Genomic DNA, 22,445 nt, shown 5'->3' on the forward strand with positions numbered 1-22,445 from the left:
AAAAATTGGAAATTTCTACCACCACGCAAGAATATGAAAATGATTTTTTTATAAAGTGCACTTGATGGAGCTAACTTCTGTGTGCTTGACAGTACATTTTTTATATTTATTTCATATTAATTCATTGCATCGATAAATAAAAGGCCGGATATTATACAAATCTGCAATATCTTTCTCATGTTAACAGATCAATGATACTAAGCAGGCGATCAAATGATGATGACATGCGAGATGGTTTCGTCAAGTGGCCTTTCATGACGACACATACCTGGGGAGAGTATCCACAAGGCACCTGGACTTTAGAAGTAAGTATATCTGTATTTGTGTGTGTCAAAGAAACCTGCCGTCGAACATAATTGTAATTCATGCGAGATTGGAGTACGTTGCGGCAATATTATAAATATATTTTTGAATCTTTACGCTTTATTTTTTGATTAAATTATGCTTTTCCCATATTAATAAGTCTTAAATAGGTATTGAATGTTTAATTATATGTCTAATGAATTCATAATTATATCGCTTTTAATAAAAAGTAAAGTGAAAATGCATTAAATGTATTGTCAATTGTCATATCACGTTTATTTCAAAAAGCAAATTTTGAACTTATGTCTTATCTCTAACTTTTAAAGGCTCGATTCAACGGTGGTTCAGGACCCAGTTCAGCGTCAGGTTGGCTTCGGGGATGGTCTTTAGTCCTTCACGGATCCAAGGCGCCGCCCTACGCTCAGCTGCAGCCCCAAGACCCATATTCCAAACTAGCTGTCGTCAAGAAAGCACACGAAGACAACGCACATACAAAATAAGCAACTAATCGTTTCATTTGGCCTAGCACGTGAGAAAATGGGGCCAATTTGTTTGTTATTCATACTTAGCCATTGTGATGGAATACAAATGCTTGATTTGTTTATATTTTTAAATCGTCTAGTTAGAATCTATTTGGAGAACGTGGTTTTCAGTTACTGTATGCTTTGATTATCATTATTTTATTTATAGTAACAAAGAAAGCAAAAATCATCTCTTGTCACGTGCTAGAGCAAAATACAGAATTGTACGGCAGACGTTTTACATACAAAAGTTTATTTTAAAATCTCTATAGTTACTTAATTATTTAATTTTCGATTTAGAATACATGCCGAATTTCGTACTTACTATCCTCAGTTATGAGAGTTTTAAATGCTTTAATAATTTTATATTTAAATATATAAAAATATTTTATTCACACAATTGCGAACAGCTATTATAAATATCGATTCAATATAGTATTTGTAATTCATACGGGTTTATTATAACGGATCTAGTCAAAACAACATCGTCAGTATTACAACTATTTAGCATATTGAGTTTGAAGATAACTTCGTAAATGTACTGTTTCTCTATGATATATTTCATTCGTCTTAATAAATTTAAACAACATATCACACTATGATATATCCCATCTTTAATCACCAAAGATATAGAATTCAATCTGTCAAGCATAAATCTATTATTTTATAAATATTTTGACTCAAGACAATTATGGCGCACCATAATTCAAATATACTTCTTTAGACCCAGCTATAAGAAGTGTATTTGGAGTTTCTTATAACTGCTATATAAGATGTAAAAAAAATCTATTTAAAATATAAATGAAAAAGAACGTGTGTGTACTAATGTACACGCGTTAGAAGTTATACTTCTTTGGCGTATTGAGATAAAAATCTTCTCAAAAAAGTTAAAGTTAAAAATTGGTATTTAATAGATTGAAAGTTTTATTATAATCAAGTTAAATAAAGTTTATTTAAAAAACTCAGAAACTAAAATGTTAACTATATCAAACTTGAGGGTGTTGGTTTTTTGTGACGGTGAACGCGCGCATCGTAAAAATTCAATTTCATCATTTTTACCCTAACGCGCCAAAAGAAGTATAACTTCAAAAAAAAATTCCTTTTGGGCCCAGCATGAAATTTAAATTATTAAAATAATAAGCTTCCATACTAACAAAACAAAAGTTTTATATTGGGCAAAAAAGTAGGTAATACAAATTAGTAGAATAAGCGCATATAAAGAGAAATATTATGTATTACTATATTAATAGAAAATATAATGTGATTTGGTGTTGTATTTGAATTAAAACAAGTTTTTCTAATCAAAACCTTTCCCTTATCAACCAATTTACTTAACCCCTAAGTATTTAGTGCGGGTTTAACACGTAGTATTTTATGCTACTATTTTATACTCATTGAATTGGTTCATTAAAATGGTATATTATACCTATTTGGAGTGAGAATGAAAAACGAAAGAAGACAGACAGCATCTCCAGTTGGATGTTAATTGGTAAACAATATTTCTTGAATAAAATGCGGTGACACACCACAAGAAAAATAATAAAATAAAAACAAGCTTCTGTGTCTCAGACTTCTGTACCTGTTTCATGATCATTTGTCAATCTAGAAAGCAAGTAGGTGATCAGCCTTCTGTGCCTAACACCCTTCGACTTTTTGGCTCTACGGCAAGCCAGTTTTTTCACGATGTTTTTCTTCACCGTTCCAGCGAATGTTAAATGCGCAAAAAAGTCCATTGGCACAGCCGGTGATCGAACCTACGACGTCTGGGATGAGAGTACCACGCTTAAGTCAGGCCAATACTCTTTACTGACTACACGATACATCTGTTTGACCAATCGTAATAGTCGTTTGCTGCAAGAGGATGAGAATCATATAGACCTTATTTTCAGTTCCTGGTTCCTTATACTGCCATCTAGTTTCGAAAGTTGGCGATCATTATCACATCACATCGCTGTTTGCTGGTCCAACGAACAACCTCCCACCTTATTCGTTACCTACGCAGCTGATCTTAGTTTGCGAATGTAAAACCTTATTTTCTTGTGGCGTTAACTCGCCATTTCGTGTTGTATTAAAATCTAAATTTTTTGAATCTGAGTTTTCTGTACTCTGTATACTTAAATAAATGAGTTTTTGGAAAATTCATTAGATCGATACGGCAAAGCTGGCCTGTAAATTAATCATATGTGAATGTTATAATATTTTTATCATTCATTGAATATGTATTCGAAGAGACTGCTAAGTGCGAGAGGGTTATTCCACGCCCAAAGCAGATAGCATAAGCTAACTTGATCTAAATCAGTGCCATCTGTTTTCAATGATTAAAAACCAATTAACGATGGTGTAAGCGAATTATAAAATGTTTTTATCGGGCGAATTAAAAAAAACTACTTTGGATATTTAATAGATATATAAAATTGGGTCTATACTTATATTTAATATAATAAGAACACAGTTTTCGATATAAATAAATTTATTGCTTATTAATGTAACAATGTGGTTGTAACAATTAAAACGATATTTAATTACATGATATATGGGTAACATGTATAAAATTGGATGCAATTTTGGTTTATTTTGATTAAAATTAATGAAAAAATACAATTTATCAGCTTTAGGTGTTATTAATTAAATAAAGGAATTACCGCATCATTCTAAAAACGATTAATTAAATTTCTATTCAAGAAAGTACTGTTTTAAGATACAGAAAAAAACATTAATACATTTTAGCAAATTTCCTTATTATATAACACTATTTACATTTATATATTACTAAGAGGCACTTATTTTGAAAATAATAACATTATGCAATTACAAGCTATATTACAATGCATTAAAAACATACAATTCGTTGTTCAGATATAGTCAATATATACAAATTTATGCCCGGGTTTATATCCAAAGTAAGAATGCATTCCGGCGGTTGTACGTATGAGAGTAATTTCGTAAATTATCGCAAGTTATCAGAGAAGAATGCAATTTTACTGCTGATAATAAAATAAAAAATAAGAATAAAAAATTTGGTTACAAGTTAATGAGACGAATGTAATTTTAATTTTTAAGTTTAATATCGATTATTAATAATTTTGATACAAGACTATATTTTATTAAAATTATTTTCATAATTATATATGTGAATTAGACTATTTCACTATCTAAATGTAGTATTAGTTTATTTATATTAATTTTAAGTTTAATATCTTTCTTTAATTTTGATTTTAAAAAAACTTTGAAATTCGATCGAAACGAAAAAAGAGACACATTAGTTCATTAGAATTAACGAGGGAGGGAATGCGACAGAAGCATTATACAGTGTAAAAACACCAACGTAAAGTCATATGAATAATATGTCTATCTCTTTTTACTGTTGCTTTTTCGTTTCATCGACTTTCAAATCACAAAAATTGTGAGAGATCGAATCTACTAACATAAATATTGATTAGAAAAAGAAGAATACAGATTTTGCTATGGAAATCAAATAAATAAACTTTAAAATTTTTCCTTATTAACTTTGGACATAACCCAAGCATCACCAACTTAACCGACTGAGTATACCACAGATGTCACTGGTTTTTACTTACGCCCAAACCCGATAACCTATCTCAATCCATTTTTGACATTCTGAGATGGACATCTTAATCCAAATATTGATAAGTGTGCCAATTACCAATCGCCGGATTGTAATAGTTATCTGTCGATACAAGCTATCCATGGTAGGTCGGATCGGTGTATATGAATAGATCTTTGTATCAAAATGACAGTACAACTGTGCCAATATCCTATCTTAAGATTTTAACTTACAGAAGTTTTTAAAATAATTAAAAAGCTATTTGATGTTTTAAACATAGACATGTAAATTTTAATATTATTTGTACGGTTTAATATTATTTACTTTATTTGGTTTATATTGATTATCAAATATAAGTGTAAAGAGCGAAGAGTTTGCATTCTATCCGTCGCCAAAAATGGATTGTCTTCGTATATTGGTTATGCAGATAGGAGATCAATCGACTGTCACGGTCTGATCTCAGATTTTTTCAATCTGAGATTGTGATTTAATTATTGGGTTCGGGCGTTAACCAGCTGCAAATGTCAACCGATTGCTATAGATGTAGTGACAAGCTGGTTGTCATAGCAACGAATAAAGTTTCTTTAGTCTGGTTCATACATATTTATAGTCCCACTTCATTATAGGATCGGCCATTCGGGCCGACATCAATGGCCCTTTCCGAAAACCCGTTGAGCCCATTGCTGTGCTCACGGGAACTTAACTGTCAGAGGTCTGTGAAAATATAAATATATTATATTATAAACTTTAACAGTAATAAATCGTTCATTTGTATAGGTTCAGATTTAAATAAATAAATAAAAATAAAAATTTTCTTTATTTGACCCAAAACAAATACCACATTACACATATTACAACATTTAGATTAGTTTGAAAGAACGTACAATAAGCCGTATAAAAATGTTATGCAAATATCAAAATGTAGTAATAATGAGAACAGTTAAGATATTTATATTTAGTTTCAAAATGTCTATAATCTCTTACATTTTAAAAATCTCATCACCATCCCAGAAAGCATTAGACGGCAGTGATCTTTATCTTCTGGGAAGACCCCACACTAACCACACACTAACCCCATAGAAGCTTATTAAGATATTTCTATAAACTACTAGTAACTGCAAGTTTGCTGGTAAAATTATTATTTACCCATAGTTTCCTGCTGCAACTCGAGTTTGTAGGCAGGATTGTCGTAAGGGGGCAGTGAAGACTCGCGGGGTGCTGTCGGCACAGCTGAAAACACATCTAGTCAATGCGATTCCAGACATTTTGTATTTTAACCCAAAATCGGATTCACCGCCTTACCACCTTCAAGATAAGAGCGTACGTATTTTTAAAAAGCTGGCATCGCACTTGCGAGGCTTCAGGCAATGTGAGTGTCCATGTGCGGCAGTATCACTTTTAAGACTATTACATTAAAAACAAAAAATAGAATTTTACATGTAACGTTTGTTCTACTAAGTTGTAAAACATCAAGAATTTTTACCAGTGTCTGATATAAATACTCTATGCAAACTAGATGGCGCTGCATTAAATCGTGCTCCAACATAAAATTTAACATTCACAGATGGGCTTGGATTACGCATGAATTAGGGACCTTAAAAAAAAGAGCGTGTGAATTCATAACAGGCCGGCAACACACTTGCGAGCCATATCGCGATCCATGGGCGACGCCACATAACACCAAGTCAGCTCCCTGCAGGTTTGCCTCCTATTACTTAAAAAAAAGTATATACTCACGCGTTATAGGCACAGAGTGTGGTCGATGCCTGCGTATGACCACCAGCAGTAGAAGAACAGAAGATAGAGCTCCAAGGGCAGCAATGACGCCTACTATCACTAAGGCGCCGTAGTAATCGCCGCGCGGCGCATTCCGGCTTCCCGCTATAGATGATGCGTCTATTTCATCTGGAGTTAAGGTGGTGGTGGTAATTAAAAGTTTTGGGTCATTCTTAGTAGCTGTATGTATTGCAAAAAATACTTACTGTCAACTGGTTCAGGTGAATCTAATGATTTTGTGTTGATTTCCAGGACATTGCTGGTTTTAACTTTTCCATTTGTTAAAAATAGTTCAAGCCATACACGACACCTGAAAAATATTTATTTATATTAAAGTAAAGTTTCAAGGTTCAACCCAAAGGAGGAAGATACTTTAGAAGATGGATAGACAAAATTAAGGAATCAGCACCTGGTACATGGGCAGATAGTGGCAAAGTTCAGATAGGAATGGCGGGATTTGTAGCAGGCCTTTGGCATAAAAGAGCTAACAGATATTTAATTTTCTAGATTTTTAATTTTAAAATTATTTGAAATAAAAGGCTATTATTATTAAAGCCTTCGAGTATAATGTTGCTAAGGTGCCAACGATAGTTAGGCCTAATATATGCGATTTTTGGATTCTGTTACATATTATAACTTCTGACAGATAGAGATTAGATAGAATAGATATATTCGATAAAAACTCATCCTCTGCCTACTTAGATCGTTTTTATCGGACTGAAACTCGTTCTTAAGTACTTGTGGTATATATAAGTTATCTATTTTAATCGACAACGATTTTTTATCGTTGCTTGGACATAACTACATGTCCAAGCAACGATAAAAAATCGTTACTTGGACATAACTACAAAAAAACTGGTTTAGCAGGTGTCGCGCGTATGTGTTCGTGCACGCAGGTATTACAGGTAACCTTGGTGTCTTGCTATTGGATTCACATATGTTTATTTTTGTAATTGTAAGGAAGCGTTAACCAAATTAAATAAATTTAAATTTGTGATGAATTTATCTACTCCATATAAGTACTCTTGTAAGTAGTAAGGTGAATGACGAACAATTTGTGCCATATTTGATTTTTGTCTTATTTTATTCATAATTACCAATATAAAATTTGTTTAAAGTGATAAGCCTAAATTTTTTTTTAATTTACGGGGACAAAAAGAGATAGCTGATTAGCCTTACAGAACACTAAAACATACTTAGAATTCGGTTGCAATCCTATCAAAGTGATCGCTGGCGGTAAGTCCCTCGTGGCAAGTCTGAAGTCATCATGTTCCTTTCTGCTCGTACCGCAGGCGTGAGCTGCTCGGTACACCCGCACCCAACGTTCTGCGGGAGACGGCACTCCATGCCACGTAACTTCAGCAGCCTCTGAGCCTACGGCACGAGCCTCGACTATCACGGACCAGTTGTATGGATCTGAAACATTTATAATTGTAAATACATGAAGCATTATTTCAACGTTGGTTTGAACCTTACGTATCACTCTTTCTTATAATAGTTTCAATAAACACTGCTAGATGACGCTTATCCAAACTATTTCAAAACAACGATTAATTGCATTATTAATTGCGGGAATCCATAAATACATATTTTAATGCTTGCGTCTGATATTTATTGGACTTACCAATGTATGGAGCAGTAGTGAACTCAACATGCCCTGAGTCAACTAATTCTGTGACAGCTCTTGTGGGAGGAATGAGAACCAGGGAAGCTTCGTATCTGGTCTCCGGTCTCAGGTCCTGAAGGTATGCTGCCGATCGACTGTGGTGTAGCAGCTCAGTCATGCTGTATATAGGAGTTCCTACCGGTCGATACCTGGAAAATAAAATTATATGTATAGGAGTTTGTTTGCAGTTACAGTTTCTTAATTTCTGAAAATGTTCGGGTCGTTAACACGATTTGGGTATATCAGGAAGTGACTGTGAATATGTCGATGTGTTGAAGGTCCATAGGTCCATGTTCATTTTCCAGCAATTAGTACCTTATGGTACAAGTACCGGCAAACTTCTTAAGCATTTAATGAGGGAGTGGGGGAAGTTTGCGCATCGCAGGCAAGGACATTTGTTCAAGATGTTTGCCGGATACTATAAAACCTATTCATTTATGTCCCATGTAGCGTCTGGAGGATTCTGGATCGTTGATAACAAAGTTCAGTTCAGTTTTTCACCATGGGCGTGCTCACGTAAGACGCCGTGTAAAACTAATTGTCATTAAAACACAAACATGCTGTCTTACCGAACTTGAACTCCATCAATGAATTGCAGCTCATCCTCCGAGAAGTGTCGCCATGTTACTTGCGCTGTAGTGTCATTCACCTCTACCACTGACAATTTACAGTCTATATCTCTTCGTTTCTCCTCTGATTCCACTACATCCTATAAAAAGAATTTTAAGCTAAGCCATACAACGAATTTCTTTTTATCTTTTTAGTTTTAACGATTGCCTAAAAGAGATCGATATCGAGGCGGCTTGTTTACATTTAGAATTTAGATTTACGATTTTTATGTTTTTTTTTTATTTTATTTGCATAAGAAGTGAAAATTTGTAAAATCTAGTAATGAACAAATGACCTTTTTGTCCTATACAAACATTGGATATTATACAAACATTTTCATTTCAAATCGAACCCAGGAAATCTGGTACCGCATTATCTTGTATACATTGTGTAAACTGCCCATAGACTAATCAATGCAGCGTTACAACGCACTACACACATTATATTTTTTGCTATTTGCCCCCGCGAACTATAATATCGTCTCTAGTAGACTGATAATCTCGTATGTCAAAGAACATTTATTTTTATTCGTAGACTTTTATGTCATTTAAATAAAATTTAATGACTTAATTATGTTAATAATAAATACATCCTTTTTATCGTCCAAAATTATGGACATTGACTAAATTATTTTTTTTGATTTCTGTAATTTATTCTACAGGGACGATATGACTTTTTTACTTAGCCTTCCTTGTTAGTATCTATATACCAATATATGAAACATTTACTGCATCTACATAGAGACTGTTAGTTTTAGTAGTCTCTATTCAGGAGATGACACTCTTTTCTTGTGTTCTATGTTTGGAAGTACATTTTTGAAGTTTTCTCATTTTCTCCCCATAAAAACCTTCCTCAAAAACCATGTAGCTAAAGAGATGTACTTACTGCCGATTCTCTTTGAGTTCGTATTGTGTAAATTTTACTCTCTGGTTCCACTGGCAGATTATGAAGGAGTAGTTTGCCTCGTATTTTGTACGTTGTCTCCGGTTTGAGTCCTGCTAAACGGAACTCCAGCCGAGGAGTGGTCAGGATCTCATCAGCTGGTGCAAATACTTGAGAATACCAATGTGAAACGTCATCATCGCTAAAAAAATTCAATTGAATTTTTATGTTTTTGTATGTACATCGTTTAGGCACAAAAAATCCCAGGATTACTTAGTATAAAGGATTAAGCGACATGTATATATAAAAGTAGTAAATATTGAAATGATCTTAGTATTTCGTATAATTTACATAAGTTTTTACAATAATATATGAAACTAGCTGCCCCCGCAAACTTTGTGTCACCTCAATTTGATTTTACTGTTTAGTAATCAACATGGATTATTTTGCTATGGTTTTATTTTTTTTAGGTTCTCTGAATTTTTCTCTAAATGAACATCAGAGTTTAAATCACAATTAACAAATAAAAAATAGGCGTTAATCACAGAGGGGAGAAAATTAAGTGTGTATGTATTTTTGTATGCTGTATCATAAAAAAAAATAAAAACAAAAAAAAATTGTCAAAAAAATAAATTATTAGCTTGGACACACTTGTTAGACAGTAGCCGATTCTCAGACCTGATGACCAGACCCTGAATATGCAGGATAAATTTCATAAGAATCGGTCTAGCCGTTTTGGAGGAGTATGGGAACTAACATTGTGATACAATATGACAGATGTCTCAAGTCAGTTATCCTTATTAATAACTTACGATCAAAAAATTGACAGTACAGGTATCATTTTTAAAACGTAATATGTCATATGTAAATATGTGATTAATATATTATACTTACTCAGTATCTGTATATCTCAAGTCCACACTACCTCGTAGTCCAACCAACACAGGTGGCAAACCAAACAACATTTTAATACTTGTCGGCGAGTCTGATTGTAAGGAAATAACCGTTAATTTTCTATTTTCCTCTCCAAAACTTGGTATTTGTAACCCAGGTGGAAGACCAGCCAACGGAGGATCCAACGGATTAGAAGGTCTATGAATATCGTTTTGGTTGTCTGAATATATATCATCTGGTGGCGGGGTTGGGAGAAATGCTGGACTGCCTGGGAATCCTGGAGGCAGCTGACCTGTAAAACGCTCAGATTTGGACACAGACCACTAAATTCAAGTGTAACTAAATACATCACAAAATAGGTGTTAAATGAGAATGAGAATGTGCGACAGTTGATGGTGTGTATGAGTATTTATAGTTGGAAGATTGAAAATGCCTGAAAAGAAATATGTGTCGTAAAAAAAGATTGTAGAAATTGGATACCAAGGCGAGGTCACTGACCTGCCGCGGTCGCTCGATTCTTTTCAGCTGATCGTCCAAGGTTTCGGTTCACATCGGTCTCAACTTCCATCTGACTTAAAATATTTTCGAGGTCGAGGGTGGAATACTTTGAGGGACTTTTTTGACTTTTCATTTGTTCATTGATTGTTGAATGTAGTCTTGTGTTAGGAAGAGCTCTAAGGAGGACCGTTTCATAAGGACTAGGGGCTTTGAGAAGCAAATGCTTACGAACGTCTGGCTTCCATGCAGTTTTTTCTACCGAGTTTGTCTTTGACATTTGCAGATCTTTATTTCTTAAAACGGTGACATATTTTCCTTGGTTATTTTGTATTATGTTGTCGATTTGATTCATATCTATCGGAATTGTGTTTTTAGGAATAGAATTGAAAACTACATGAGATTCATTATTTTTTAAAGGTGCAAACATAATATCTCTGAAATATTCACTTGGATCTAAATGGCTAAACTGTTGATGCTGGATCATCAAATCTTTAGGTGCATATGCTGGAGTAAAATATTTAACATTTTCTTTAGACGTTGGAATATTCACATCGCTTACATATTGATCTGGTATTCTTTGTTTAAAATCATTTGTATCCCAGATATTGTATTTCTCTTTTTTGCGATCATGAGTCGCAACTACGATCCCTGAGTGAACATTTTTTGGCAGGTTTACATATGACATTTGATCTCCACTTTTCGTTGGTTCTACTACTGGTTGGTTATTTAAATTTTTATCAGAATCTACATCATACATTGTAAAGGCTGTTACATTTTTATGCTCATCTGCCTCTTTATATGTATCGTTAAGCATGACTGGTACTAAAGACTTCAAATACTTAGGTATTCCGGTTTTTATAGGACGCAAGTGTTTAAAAAAATCTATATTTGCCGAATGTAATCTTTTGAAGTTCATTGCTTCTGTGGTAAGTGATGGGGTGGGTAAAACGAATCTGGGTGTTGTCAATGTTGATGGGGTGACATAGTTATTTTTCGGATATGTTTTATGTTTTTGAGTCGATGCGTTCATTCCAGCTGTAATGAGTGAATGATTAGCATGCAATGGTTATAATGATATGCGTATGATAAGCTTATGATTTTAATGAAATGATAATAGTGCCAATTTTAATATACAACAATTAAACTCAAGTAATACGAATTCTATAAAATGGTTATTAGATATCCCTGTAAAGCCAGATTTACATTTCTGAATTTTAATTTGTACGTCAATATTAGCACTGTTTTGCGTTACATAAAAATAGTTATAATTATTACAATGATATTATCAAAATAATGTGATATGAGCTGATTGTCAATAAAAATTTTACTGCCTGACTATCCAATAGCTTAAAACCCAATAATTTATTAATACGAATCGTTATGGTTATATATATTGCAATGGTAATTTTTGATGTCTTTAATCCAAAATTCATCGACTGCTGTTTCGATTTCTGTCGTGGATCGATTTAATATTATTTAATTAAAAATGGTGGACTTACCATGAGGAGCACAGCCCCACTCCTTGCAGCAGTCTTCGTCGGAGATATTAACAGGTGCCGGCCGGTGCATCGGAGGGCATCTCAGATTCTGAGGTGGCAAGGGCGGAAGAGGGTTGCAGGCTTCTTGACAATCCAACTCGCCGTTCTCACAGAAGCAGCGCTGTTCGCAACCCGTCAAATGAAGAGGAACCTCACTCCAGTTTGGGATTCTTAAAAAGAAAATTAAACGATCTTTGTGCTTCAGAATTTTCATGAAGTTTTATCTAATAAATTAAATTAATTAGGTAATTAAGCTCCTCCGAAATGGCTCGACCGATTGCAGTTAGGTCTGCGATTCGGACATCATCTATTTTTCATCCCATAAATGTTCCACCCTTAAATTATTATTTTTTAGACAAATTTTTTGTTCTTATTTTTTACGATACAGCATACAAAAATACATACAACCCTTGATTTTAACCCCTCTACTATCAACCCCTATTTTTTATTTCTTAAATAAAATGACTTGATCTCTGAGGTGTATGTAGAGAGAAAAATTATAACGAAACCTAAAAAGTTTTCTTTCCGGAAAACCGTACCGTCTCTGGGGTGGCATAACAAAATGTTACATGTTGGTATGCACTGAAAGGTAAGCTAAGTAAAATCACATTAAGGAGAAACGTTCGCGGGGTCAGCTAGTAACATATAACAATACCTTATGACAACAGATTCTCAGTTATATAATTAGCAAACGTTTAAAAACACCACTTACGCAACGCCTTTATAATGACATGTACCGTCGCTCAGACAACGGGCAGTCCGTGGGCAACAATTGGGCGGCTGTGGGGGCGGACTTGGCGCCCATCGGACGCAGCCCTTGGACACTAATTCGAGCCCAACATGGTTAGGACAGACCAAAGGCGCACACTCCTTTGTATCAGGCCCCGTACATTCACATAGCTCAGTGCATCCTATGTGGATTTCTTCCCCTGAAAATCATAACAATCAAATATATACATTATTTACAATTTTTTTAACCAAACGAATTATAAAAATAGTTGAAAATTAATTTTAAAAAATTGAAAAAAAATTGAAAAAAGTTTGTCTTTTGAATATTGAAAAAACTCTGTGGCTGGTGTCTTTATAAAATAAATGAAAAAAAAAACAATAAAATGAATTTTCCCTGAAAATGTTTATGAGAAAATTGTAAAAGGTCATTTTGTAAATATGTTACTACATTTGTGATAGTGTTTAAAGAGATTTAACTTTAACGAAATTATTTGATTTATCATACAAATATGCACATATGGCCTTGACCTATAAACTTTGGAGCGAAATAAAAACATAAAACGAATATTGTGAATGTAGTATGTTAGTAAAAACTAAAGTCAGAGAAAAATATTTATATTTTAACTATGCAATATTAACCCAAGGCCGTTTTGACTATTACGGTACTGCATGGGTGAAGATTATCAAATATAAACTCTATTTAAATGTTTTGATACGATTTTGGAATAAAAACGGTGATTAGCACCTTTAGGGCCTGTTTCACAATGTATGGATAAAGTGTCAAATAGCTATGCAACACATAAATTATTCGAAAGATAAAAGTTCCAAATAAGATACTTCGAATTTCATGACGTATAGCGCTATCTGACAGTCGTGAAACGCAAAAATACTATTTATCCTACGAATAAGTAATAAATTATAAATAGCTTATTTGGAACTTATCCGGACATTGTGAAACAGGCCCTAAGTCTAATAATTTAGTTAAAATAACTAAATTATGACACAGTAACATTTTGTTGCTGTATTCACTATATACAGTTTAAATCTGTTATAACGTTGATCTGTCGTAAAAACCGATAGTCGTAACAACCGATGACGTCAGTATGTACCTAATACATAGGTTTTGTAGTATTGTCTTTTATTAACATAGCTTTTCCACATTTAAAGAAAACACTTTTTTCCGGTTTAAAGCTACGTATTATTAAACTTATAATTATTTAAATACAGGACACCGTGAGTAATTTCTGCAAAAAACCGTTCATCTTTTAGTCGATTTCTACTACGGGGAAATAAATACAATAATTTTTTTTTTTACATCTGTGATACTTTTTGACATTCAACATCTTTTGTCTTCAGTCACCGTGACCACGCAGGCTGTAAAGCACGCGAAACGTCGGAAAATTTTAAATTAATGTTAAATAATTATAAGTTTAATAATACATGGCTTCAATCCGGTAAAAATTGTTTTCATTAAATTCAGTATTTGATTAATTTACCCGGTATGTTGTTCTAAACGATATCGTCGTAAACGACACACATAATAATTCGAATACACAGATAATCTTTAAGCATTATTGAAAATATCTCACCGACTGCATAAAACTGCCCATCATGATAACACCCCTCTTTTGTGCTATCCGTTCTTTCTTCAAGTACTTCGTTGTCATCAGACGCTGTTATCGTGAAATTGAACTTTGTCCCAGTTTCCTTAGTTTTAAGAATATAATCACGTCCGCCTTCTAAATTTAAAATGAGGTTTTTATGTCTCAATTCAACGTCAGTGTATGTTAGGCCACCATCGCTGCTAAGTTCTAGATGTATAGGATCCATTGAGTCGTTTGGATGTATTAGGTTAACTTGGACACTGTTGTTTTGGAGGACCTTTATAGATCCAATTGGTTCGAGAAGAACTAGGGGGCGTGTCGCTTTTGCTTCCATTTCATTGTGTTCAGGTTTCTAAACAAAATTAAATTTAATACAACTTTGAAGTACCTAATACTACTTTTGGCGCATTACGAATAAATGGCGAGAGTAAATTTTTACGATGCGCGCCGCCACTAAAAACCGACACACTCAATTCAGCATTGTCAACACTTTAAAAAAAATATAATAAACTTTATTTAACTAGAGAATGCGTTATAATAAAACCTTCAATGTATCAAATACCTTTTTTCTTATAAGTGTCGTTTTTTCTACAAACGTAGAATAAAATTATTGAAAAGATTGTTATCTTGTTACGCCAAAGTTTAATTTCTAACGCGTGTGCAGAGTACACACACATTAGTTGTCCTTATCCTTATTTTCCATGTCAAATGTTGTCGGTAGCGTGGTTAGTAATTAAAAAATAAATAAATCCGAGGCGCATTTTAGTTATTAGCCTCAGATTTCTGTTTCATGATGTTGTTAAACTAAAAAGGTGATAAGCCACATGTGACTGACGCACGCAGTCGACCTTTTGGTTCTAAGGCGAGATAAGAGAAAGAGATTTTTCCCTAATGCGCCATAAGAAGTCTTTCTGATTATATTTATTATTTATTTGATACTAAGGCACCGTAAATGCTGAATGTATTTTACTTACAGCAGTCGTTGAGGTAACAGTGCTATTGTCAATCGGCTCCTCGTGCACGTCTTGCGAAACATCACATATTTGTACTTCACAACACGCGTCCTTTGGGTCTTGCACATTGATGCATTGATCCGATTGTGGCATGCGGTTACATCTGTGAATATTGCGAAATGTATACAAATTCATAAATCCAGCCAATACCTTTGCATTAAATTTTAGTCTAATTCCGAAATATTTTCATATTTTTTATTTAATCACAAGACAATGTCATTTTTAATTAATATACACAATATCGCTAGTATGAAGTCACTCTGCGAAGAGGGCGGATCCAGATTTGGTGCCAGGAGTGGGTCACATAGTCGTGATCAAGTCATATCATACAAAGTTATTATATTAAATTAAATTAATTAAATATTGAAGGTATGTAGTTACATAAAATCTGGATGGTGACAAAACGAACCGAATGGGAAAAGGAATTTTTGTTGTTTTTTTATTATTGTTATTTTGTGTGGTTATATGTGTATGTTGTTTGTAATAAATGTTATGTCTATGTCTAAAAAAAAATATTTAAATAGTAGAAAAAAATTATTTAAGTTCAGTTATTTAGGTTCACCTAAAAATGACCGACTTAAAAATACTCTTTATGATGGGAAACCGATAGTTCTCTTGAATTGATCCGCTCAGTACAGAACGTCAAGCTATCAAAGCGTAAATGGTTTTAAATATGTATGTATTTACTTATGTACACATAAACTATAAGTAGTTTCTCAGACATTGTGACGTACCTGGGTTTACAGGTGACGACAGAATTTCTTTCGCAAGTGCAAATCTGTTCGCACCCAATATCCCACTTCGCACCAACGTGATAAGACTCGTTGCCGTACCGACAGACTTCTGTAGTCGTTGGTTTTATTTCTGAAAATTATGAATGTTAATTAGCTGGAATACGTTCTGCAAATTAATTTAAATTAGGAATTTTCATTCACTATGTTGATAGGTTTATTCCCACGCTTCTGAATAAGTAATAGCATTGTTAGTATATACATATATCCAGTTAGGAACAATATTAATAATAATAATTTATTTGCCAGAATTTCGTGATAAAATGTTATGGTGGTGCAATCTAAAGTTTGCATATTCTGCATATTTGCATATACACATAATGGCGTGCAAATTTGTTTTAAAATGAATTATACACCATTAATAAGAATTATTATTATTAAATTATTATACATTATGAGTCATAATTATAGTAAATTTTTATATTATTTATAGTGATAAAATATCAGATTTTAAAAATATATTATTACGTTATTGAATTCATATTAATTATAATGTTTCACGTAAATAATCATTAATAGAATAATATACTTTTTCCAAAGAAGTTAATTAAGTACATGAGGGCGTATCATGAGGGCCTGAGCTTATTACATGGCTTCTTTGGTCACTTTAGATGTGCTATTGAATCTGTATTTGAAATATTCAATTTGTTTTACTAAATAAATCAATTTGCTAATGTCAACTACAAAATGTCGTGTAAGATTATCGTTCACATATAAAAATGTGTGTTTAGTATATTATTTTTAATATCTACATTAAATAAACTACTTGCTCTTGAAAGCATTAACAAGATTATACTTGTTTTTTTATTGGCAAAAGACACCATTTAAAGAAAACACCTCTTTAAACTGATTTAAGTTATGAATTATTGTAAACTTATAATTATTTAAACATTATTTTAAATTTATCCGAAATTTCGCGTGCTTTACAGCGTGCGTGGTAACGGTGAAGACAAAAGGTGTTGAATGTTAAAAAAAATATCACAGCTGTAGAAAATGTTGTACTATCTGTATTTATTTCCCCGGAGTTGGTATCGACTAAAACATGTAGGGTTTCTGCAGAAATTGCTCACGGTGTCCTCCATTTTCGCGGATTGTTTGTGTTGAGATTTTAATTTGGATATTATTGGATCCCAGGTGTTTGATAATTTTAGGCCGTCCTCTCTATTAAAATTGTCGGATAAATTTAAAATTATGTTTAAATAATTATAAGTTTACAATAATACATAACGTCAATTCGTTTAAAAAAGTGTTATCTTTTATTGTGTAAATGTTATGTTAATAAAAGACACCAGACACCATTACTATTTTTGTACACCATAGCAAAAAGCACATCAAACGTGCCATTATGATATACTCACCGCCATTTGCGCAGGCCACAATAGAGCAGCATTCGTCTACCGGCGATTCAAAGCACAGGGGATCATTGAGACGTCTTCCTCGTCGTATGTATGGATGTTTGCATCTCGGTGAACATTCAAATAAACCTCCCGGGGCGCATTCACATGATTCGTCGCAGCCTCTATCCATTTTCTCTCCGAGCTTAAAACAAAATGTACGTCACTACAGTTAGTAATGTGTTTATCGAAGTATCCAAATATTGACACGTCATCTATGCAGGAAGGTTTTACTCGTGACAAGGATACAACTGAGGATTGATTAGGATTAATTTATTTTATTTTTTATTCATAAATTAAATATCTTATTTATTTTGTTATCTTTTGCTATCACTGATTCTACTAGACTGACTTGTTGATTTTAACTAGTTATTTACGTAAGCACTGATCCCTCCTGTCTTGATTCAAAACCGTACAAGCCGAAGCAATTCAAAATTCCAACAGCATCACATTGGTGGCTGGAAGTCATTCACAGTCCGCCTCACAAGGTACTGTGGAATCGACTCCCGGTGAGATACGACCTCCAACTATTCAAAGTTAGAGTGTAACCCTCCCTAAAAGGTCAGCAACGTACCCACTAAAAAAGAGGCATCCATGGGCGATGACTACCGTTTTTGGGGTCCCGTAGGGTCGTTTGCCACTCTATTAAATTAAATAAATAAAAAATATTTAACTAGAATTTTATATTATTTAGGAAAGTCGGATGGTGTTAGTAGACAGCGTTTTTGATATGATTCAGCTATCATGTTTGCCTGTTTATAAACGGAATATTTAGGATGTTTAGAATACCCAGCAACATAGTTATGCAGTTATTACAGCATACAAACCTTGTATGATATTTCATTCTCCTTGCACGTTTCCTCTTCAGACTTGTCTATTGCCATTAAGGGATTGAATGGTACTTGAAGATTTGAATAGAATTTATCTGATATATGTTTTTGTTTATGCTCAGAAAGTTTGGGTAGCTCATCTTCTTCGTCCATATTAACATCACTGAGGTCAACGTTCTTTGGTCCTTTCTGGTTAGTTTGATTGTGCAGTGCATTTGCGAAATTCTGTAATTCATCTACGCTTAAATTGAGAAGTCTAGGTTTCGGTTTGATCATTGATTCTACTGCAGTAGTCTCCGTAGTGACGGCCGTTTCTGTTTTAACTTTTTCCGTTGTTGTTGATCGGGTTGGTGGTACAGTACTGGTAGTTGTTGTTGTTGTTGAGGGTGGTACTACATCTATTGTTACTTGTGTTCCCGCTTGTCCTTCGTCATCTTCGCTCATTAATTTACCTGTAATTATAACAATTTTATTTTTAAAAACGCTTGCTTTGACTATACATACAATTAGTTATGGAAACATCTTTCTCTTTAAAAGAATGCGTTTGCTAGATTTGTTGGGGCTAAACTTGTATTACATACATTATTTAGCAAGACTAAAGCATAACAAAATCGTGTTGATATTACAATGAAAGCGAGTTTAGATGTAAAAGTGTTTTCTTTTTATTAACTCTCGGTTGAATCTTATGAAATAGATAACAATAGAACATGAACAATAAAAACTTTTTCTTTTAGTAAGTTTTACGAATGACTTTTCATTACAACGGTTAGATAATCATAGCTTACACAAAACGCTATGCAAACAGCCATTTTGTTTTATTCGGATTAATAAACATGTCAAGAGGACTGTATTGTAGATGAATACACTAGTAGCATTATCAGCCGAAGTGCGTGTATTTGTGAATTTGGAGAAATTATTCTAGCGATTAGAATTGTCAGTGTGCTATTTATAAATGTGTTTATTCATTTGACAGGATTTCATTATATGTAATGTGTAAGATTTGGAAACCCTTTTAAGTAAAAATATCTGTGTCAGTGTTCCCCGCACTACTTTCCTTAAGTTAGTAATGGAACTAACTTAACAGTAAATTCCATAAAAAATATATATTATTTGATTTCATCTTTTTTATTAGGTATTTTAGTTTTTTCAATTCATTCACAGAGCACTCATTACTGGAAGCTTATTCCAGTTAGCCACTATCAGAAGAAGAAAGTTATTTAGGGAACTTCTATTATACTGATTGGTATTCCTTTTTTAGGTCTCTCACATAGTGGCCAGTAAGAATTGTATAGTTTTCAATGAGAACTTAATCGCATACTTTCTAAATCAGCTTCCTTATTTTTATTTTACTACAATACTTCTTTCGTTTCGTTTCGTTCGAAAAAACATAAAAGCATAAGTATGTAGTGTCTTGTCCATTTTTCATCATGTGACACTTTTGGAAGGGGCAACCTAAATTTTTTTAAATATATATAACATGTAATTTTGACTTTCAAACGTGCCTTTTTAACAGGCCTAATTGAAATAAATGTTTTGACTTAACTTGATAGGAAGATCAATGCCATATTTCTTTTTGGATTTTAAGATTATATGAAATTTGTCTGTTCTAGTTTAAAAGTTGGTCGATTGCTTCGGATCCGTTACATTAAATCAATAACACCGTTATGATTGAATCTTTGAGAATTGAAACAATAAACGATTTATTATCGAATCAATATTATTTTTTATCTTATTTAAGGGGACAATCGTGAGATGGAAGGGAAGATCATAGGACACGAAAAGCGCAATCACAAATAAACAGAAGGCATAACAGAAAAGCAAAAATTTAAAAAAATGAGATTAATTGAATTAAGGATAAATCACTCTCTGAGAGTGACAGATGTTATTGAGTATTTATAGTTCGGTATGATAATGTTTTTAATAATATGTACCCATCAATTTTCCATACATTTGGATTTCCTTACTACATAGCCCAAATCCACACACCAATCCACACAATCCGCCATATATAAATACGCAAGCAAATGTCATATTAATTTTATTATGTCATATAATACAAACATTAACATAATGTCATAATAATAGGTAAGTTATTTTGTATTATTGACAAAGTTAATATAATATATCGCCCACGCTATAAAAGCACCTTGCCTTTAAAAATTTAGTATTTAAATCACTAATAAGAACCTGTAATGATCTAAAAATATTCATGGATGCTTAGTGAAACTAAGTGGAAATAGAAACAATTAATATTTCACTTCCTCATATTTATAATTGAGGATCTCTTTTATATAATGAGCTTGTTACGGATGGTTCAAGCAATTAAAATACATGTTACATGAAAATGCTAATTCATAACCGTCTCATTCGTATTCAAGTGTCGAGTCAATAAAAATGACGTAAGTAATAATCCTTGGCACACACCCCCAGATCCTGTTGATTTGGTAAAAACTTATTTCGAAACAGAGAAAACCGTGATGAATGAATGTATGACTAATACATGCTGCGTAACGTAATTTTAGCATTCTTTAAAAATTTCGAGAATGCCTTTAGAAAATGTAACTAACATTGTAGCGTTTAGTCACATATTTTTAAGTAAAATAATAATAATTTATTTTTTCCTCTACTTGAACATTTGTCAAGTGTTCATAGCTTTTTCCATAACATAGCATAAATGAAACAAAATCTCGCCCAAGCTAGAGTTCGTTTTGTGTGTAATAAGTTCTTATATGCCTAATTACGTAATTGTAAGTAGGCATATAAGAACTTATTACACTACAATCTTACTTTACTTAATACTTACAATTAAAAAGTGGATTCGTGCTCGCTGCCTTACAAATGAGGCACAAAACAAACGATAGGCAAAATACGTACGAGCCAGCGTATAAAAGAAACATTCTTGGAATTTAACTTAACACAGGTTATACAGATGGCAGATGGTCAAAAATTTTAACCCAAAAGGACAAAGAAACAAGGGCAGACCAACAGAGTGATGGAGCGACGAGATGGAATCTGTAGCTGGCCAAAATTGGATGATGACCGTAAAACATAAATAAATAATAACTAATAATATAACATTTATAAATAAGTAATAAAGTAAATGATATGTAGATAATAAAGCTCTATAATTATGATACACTTGTAATTTTAAATAAATAACAAATTTTCCAACTTTAATTAGTTTTGATTAAACAAATGAAACCTTTCATTGAAACGTGTAATTATTGAGTCGCTGAACTTGAAATTGTTTAACGGAAAACATTTTCCACTTCATTAAGGACAGGAAGCCATATTGCACATCCGAAGCTTCAATCAATTTCCAATAACTTTTCGTTTTAAAGTTATTTAATATAAAAGCTTTCTTTCAACTTTCAGAGGCAAACATTTAAGGTTTCGAATTCAGCTGAGTATGCGTATGTGTGTATTATTTAACGAAAATAAACAATATTTTGCATTTATTAGAACTCATAGATTTTGTGTTTTTCCAATTATTTCGTCTTGTTTATTACACTAGATCAAACTAGACGAAGGCCGTGACATTTCCAAAAACGCGGATACACAGATTTACAAAAATCATTTTATATTTATTATAAAGAGATAAGATTTTTGTATTTGTTTAAACTTTAAATAAACATTCTTAAAGTCATTATCTGAAACATGAATATATTAAAAAAGTCGTGCGTACAAAGTACACATGTCAGAAATGAAACTTCTTTCTAAATAAATTATTATTAAGGTAAAATCCCCAATACATGATCATGTACCATCATATGTGTCAGTATATTATCACTCCATGTATTTGTATATCTATATTTACACTGCACAATCGTTA

The 22,445-nt window shown here is 32.9% G+C and overlaps 2 protein-coding genes across 3 annotated transcripts in view; one reads left to right on the top strand and one right to left on the bottom strand.

Annotated features, from left to right (window-relative positions):
• The window catches only part of LOC110994302 (neuroendocrine convertase 2), a 37,074-nt gene extending 34,974 nt beyond the window's left edge, over nucleotides 1-2,100 (top strand). Inside the window, exons 13-14 of the mRNA XM_022260856.2 lie at nucleotides 188-305; nucleotides 630-2,100. Coding sequence (XP_022116548.1) covers nucleotides 188-305; nucleotides 630-803 — 292 coding nt within the window. The 3' untranslated portion in view covers nucleotides 804-2,100. The remainder of the gene's footprint in view (nucleotides 1-187; nucleotides 306-629) is intronic.
• Nucleotides 2,101-4,817: 2,717 nt separating this feature from the next.
• Nucleotides 4,818-22,445, bottom strand: part of LOC110994343 (putative epidermal cell surface receptor) — a 31,112-nt gene continuing 13,484 nt past the window's right edge. Inside the window, exons 3-18 of one of the 2 annotated variants that reach the window (XM_022260945.2) lie at nucleotides 18,611-19,065; nucleotides 17,748-17,928; nucleotides 16,333-16,462; nucleotides 15,560-15,701; nucleotides 14,571-14,937; nucleotides 12,965-13,181; nucleotides 12,214-12,422; nucleotides 10,217-10,508; nucleotides 9,326-9,524; nucleotides 8,401-8,540; nucleotides 7,790-7,980; nucleotides 7,362-7,581; nucleotides 6,372-6,475; nucleotides 6,127-6,294; nucleotides 5,536-5,607; nucleotides 4,818-5,103 (exon numbers count right to left, since the gene is read on the bottom strand). In XM_022260945.2, the coding sequence (XP_022116637.2) occupies nucleotides 5,096-5,103; nucleotides 5,536-5,607; nucleotides 6,127-6,294; nucleotides 6,372-6,475; nucleotides 7,362-7,581; nucleotides 7,790-7,980; nucleotides 8,401-8,540; nucleotides 9,326-9,524; nucleotides 10,217-10,508; nucleotides 12,214-12,422; nucleotides 12,965-13,181; nucleotides 14,571-14,937; nucleotides 15,560-15,701; nucleotides 16,333-16,462; nucleotides 17,748-17,928; nucleotides 18,611-19,065 (3,095 nt within the window). In that variant the 3' untranslated portion in view covers nucleotides 4,818-5,095. Of the gene's footprint in view, nucleotides 5,104-5,535; nucleotides 5,620-6,126; nucleotides 6,295-6,371; nucleotides 6,476-7,361; nucleotides 7,582-7,789; nucleotides 7,981-8,400; nucleotides 8,541-9,325; nucleotides 9,525-10,216; nucleotides 10,509-12,213; nucleotides 12,423-12,964; nucleotides 13,182-14,570; nucleotides 14,938-15,559; nucleotides 15,702-16,332; nucleotides 16,463-17,747; nucleotides 17,929-18,610; nucleotides 19,066-22,445 lie in introns of both variants that reach the window. The other variant, XM_022260938.2, reaches the window with a different exon arrangement.

This window comes from Pieris rapae, chromosome 1 (assembly GCF_905147795.1).
Source record: "Pieris rapae chromosome 1, ilPieRapa1.1, whole genome shotgun sequence".
NCBI classification, from domain to species: Eukaryota; Metazoa; Arthropoda; class Insecta; order Lepidoptera; family Pieridae; genus Pieris; species Pieris rapae.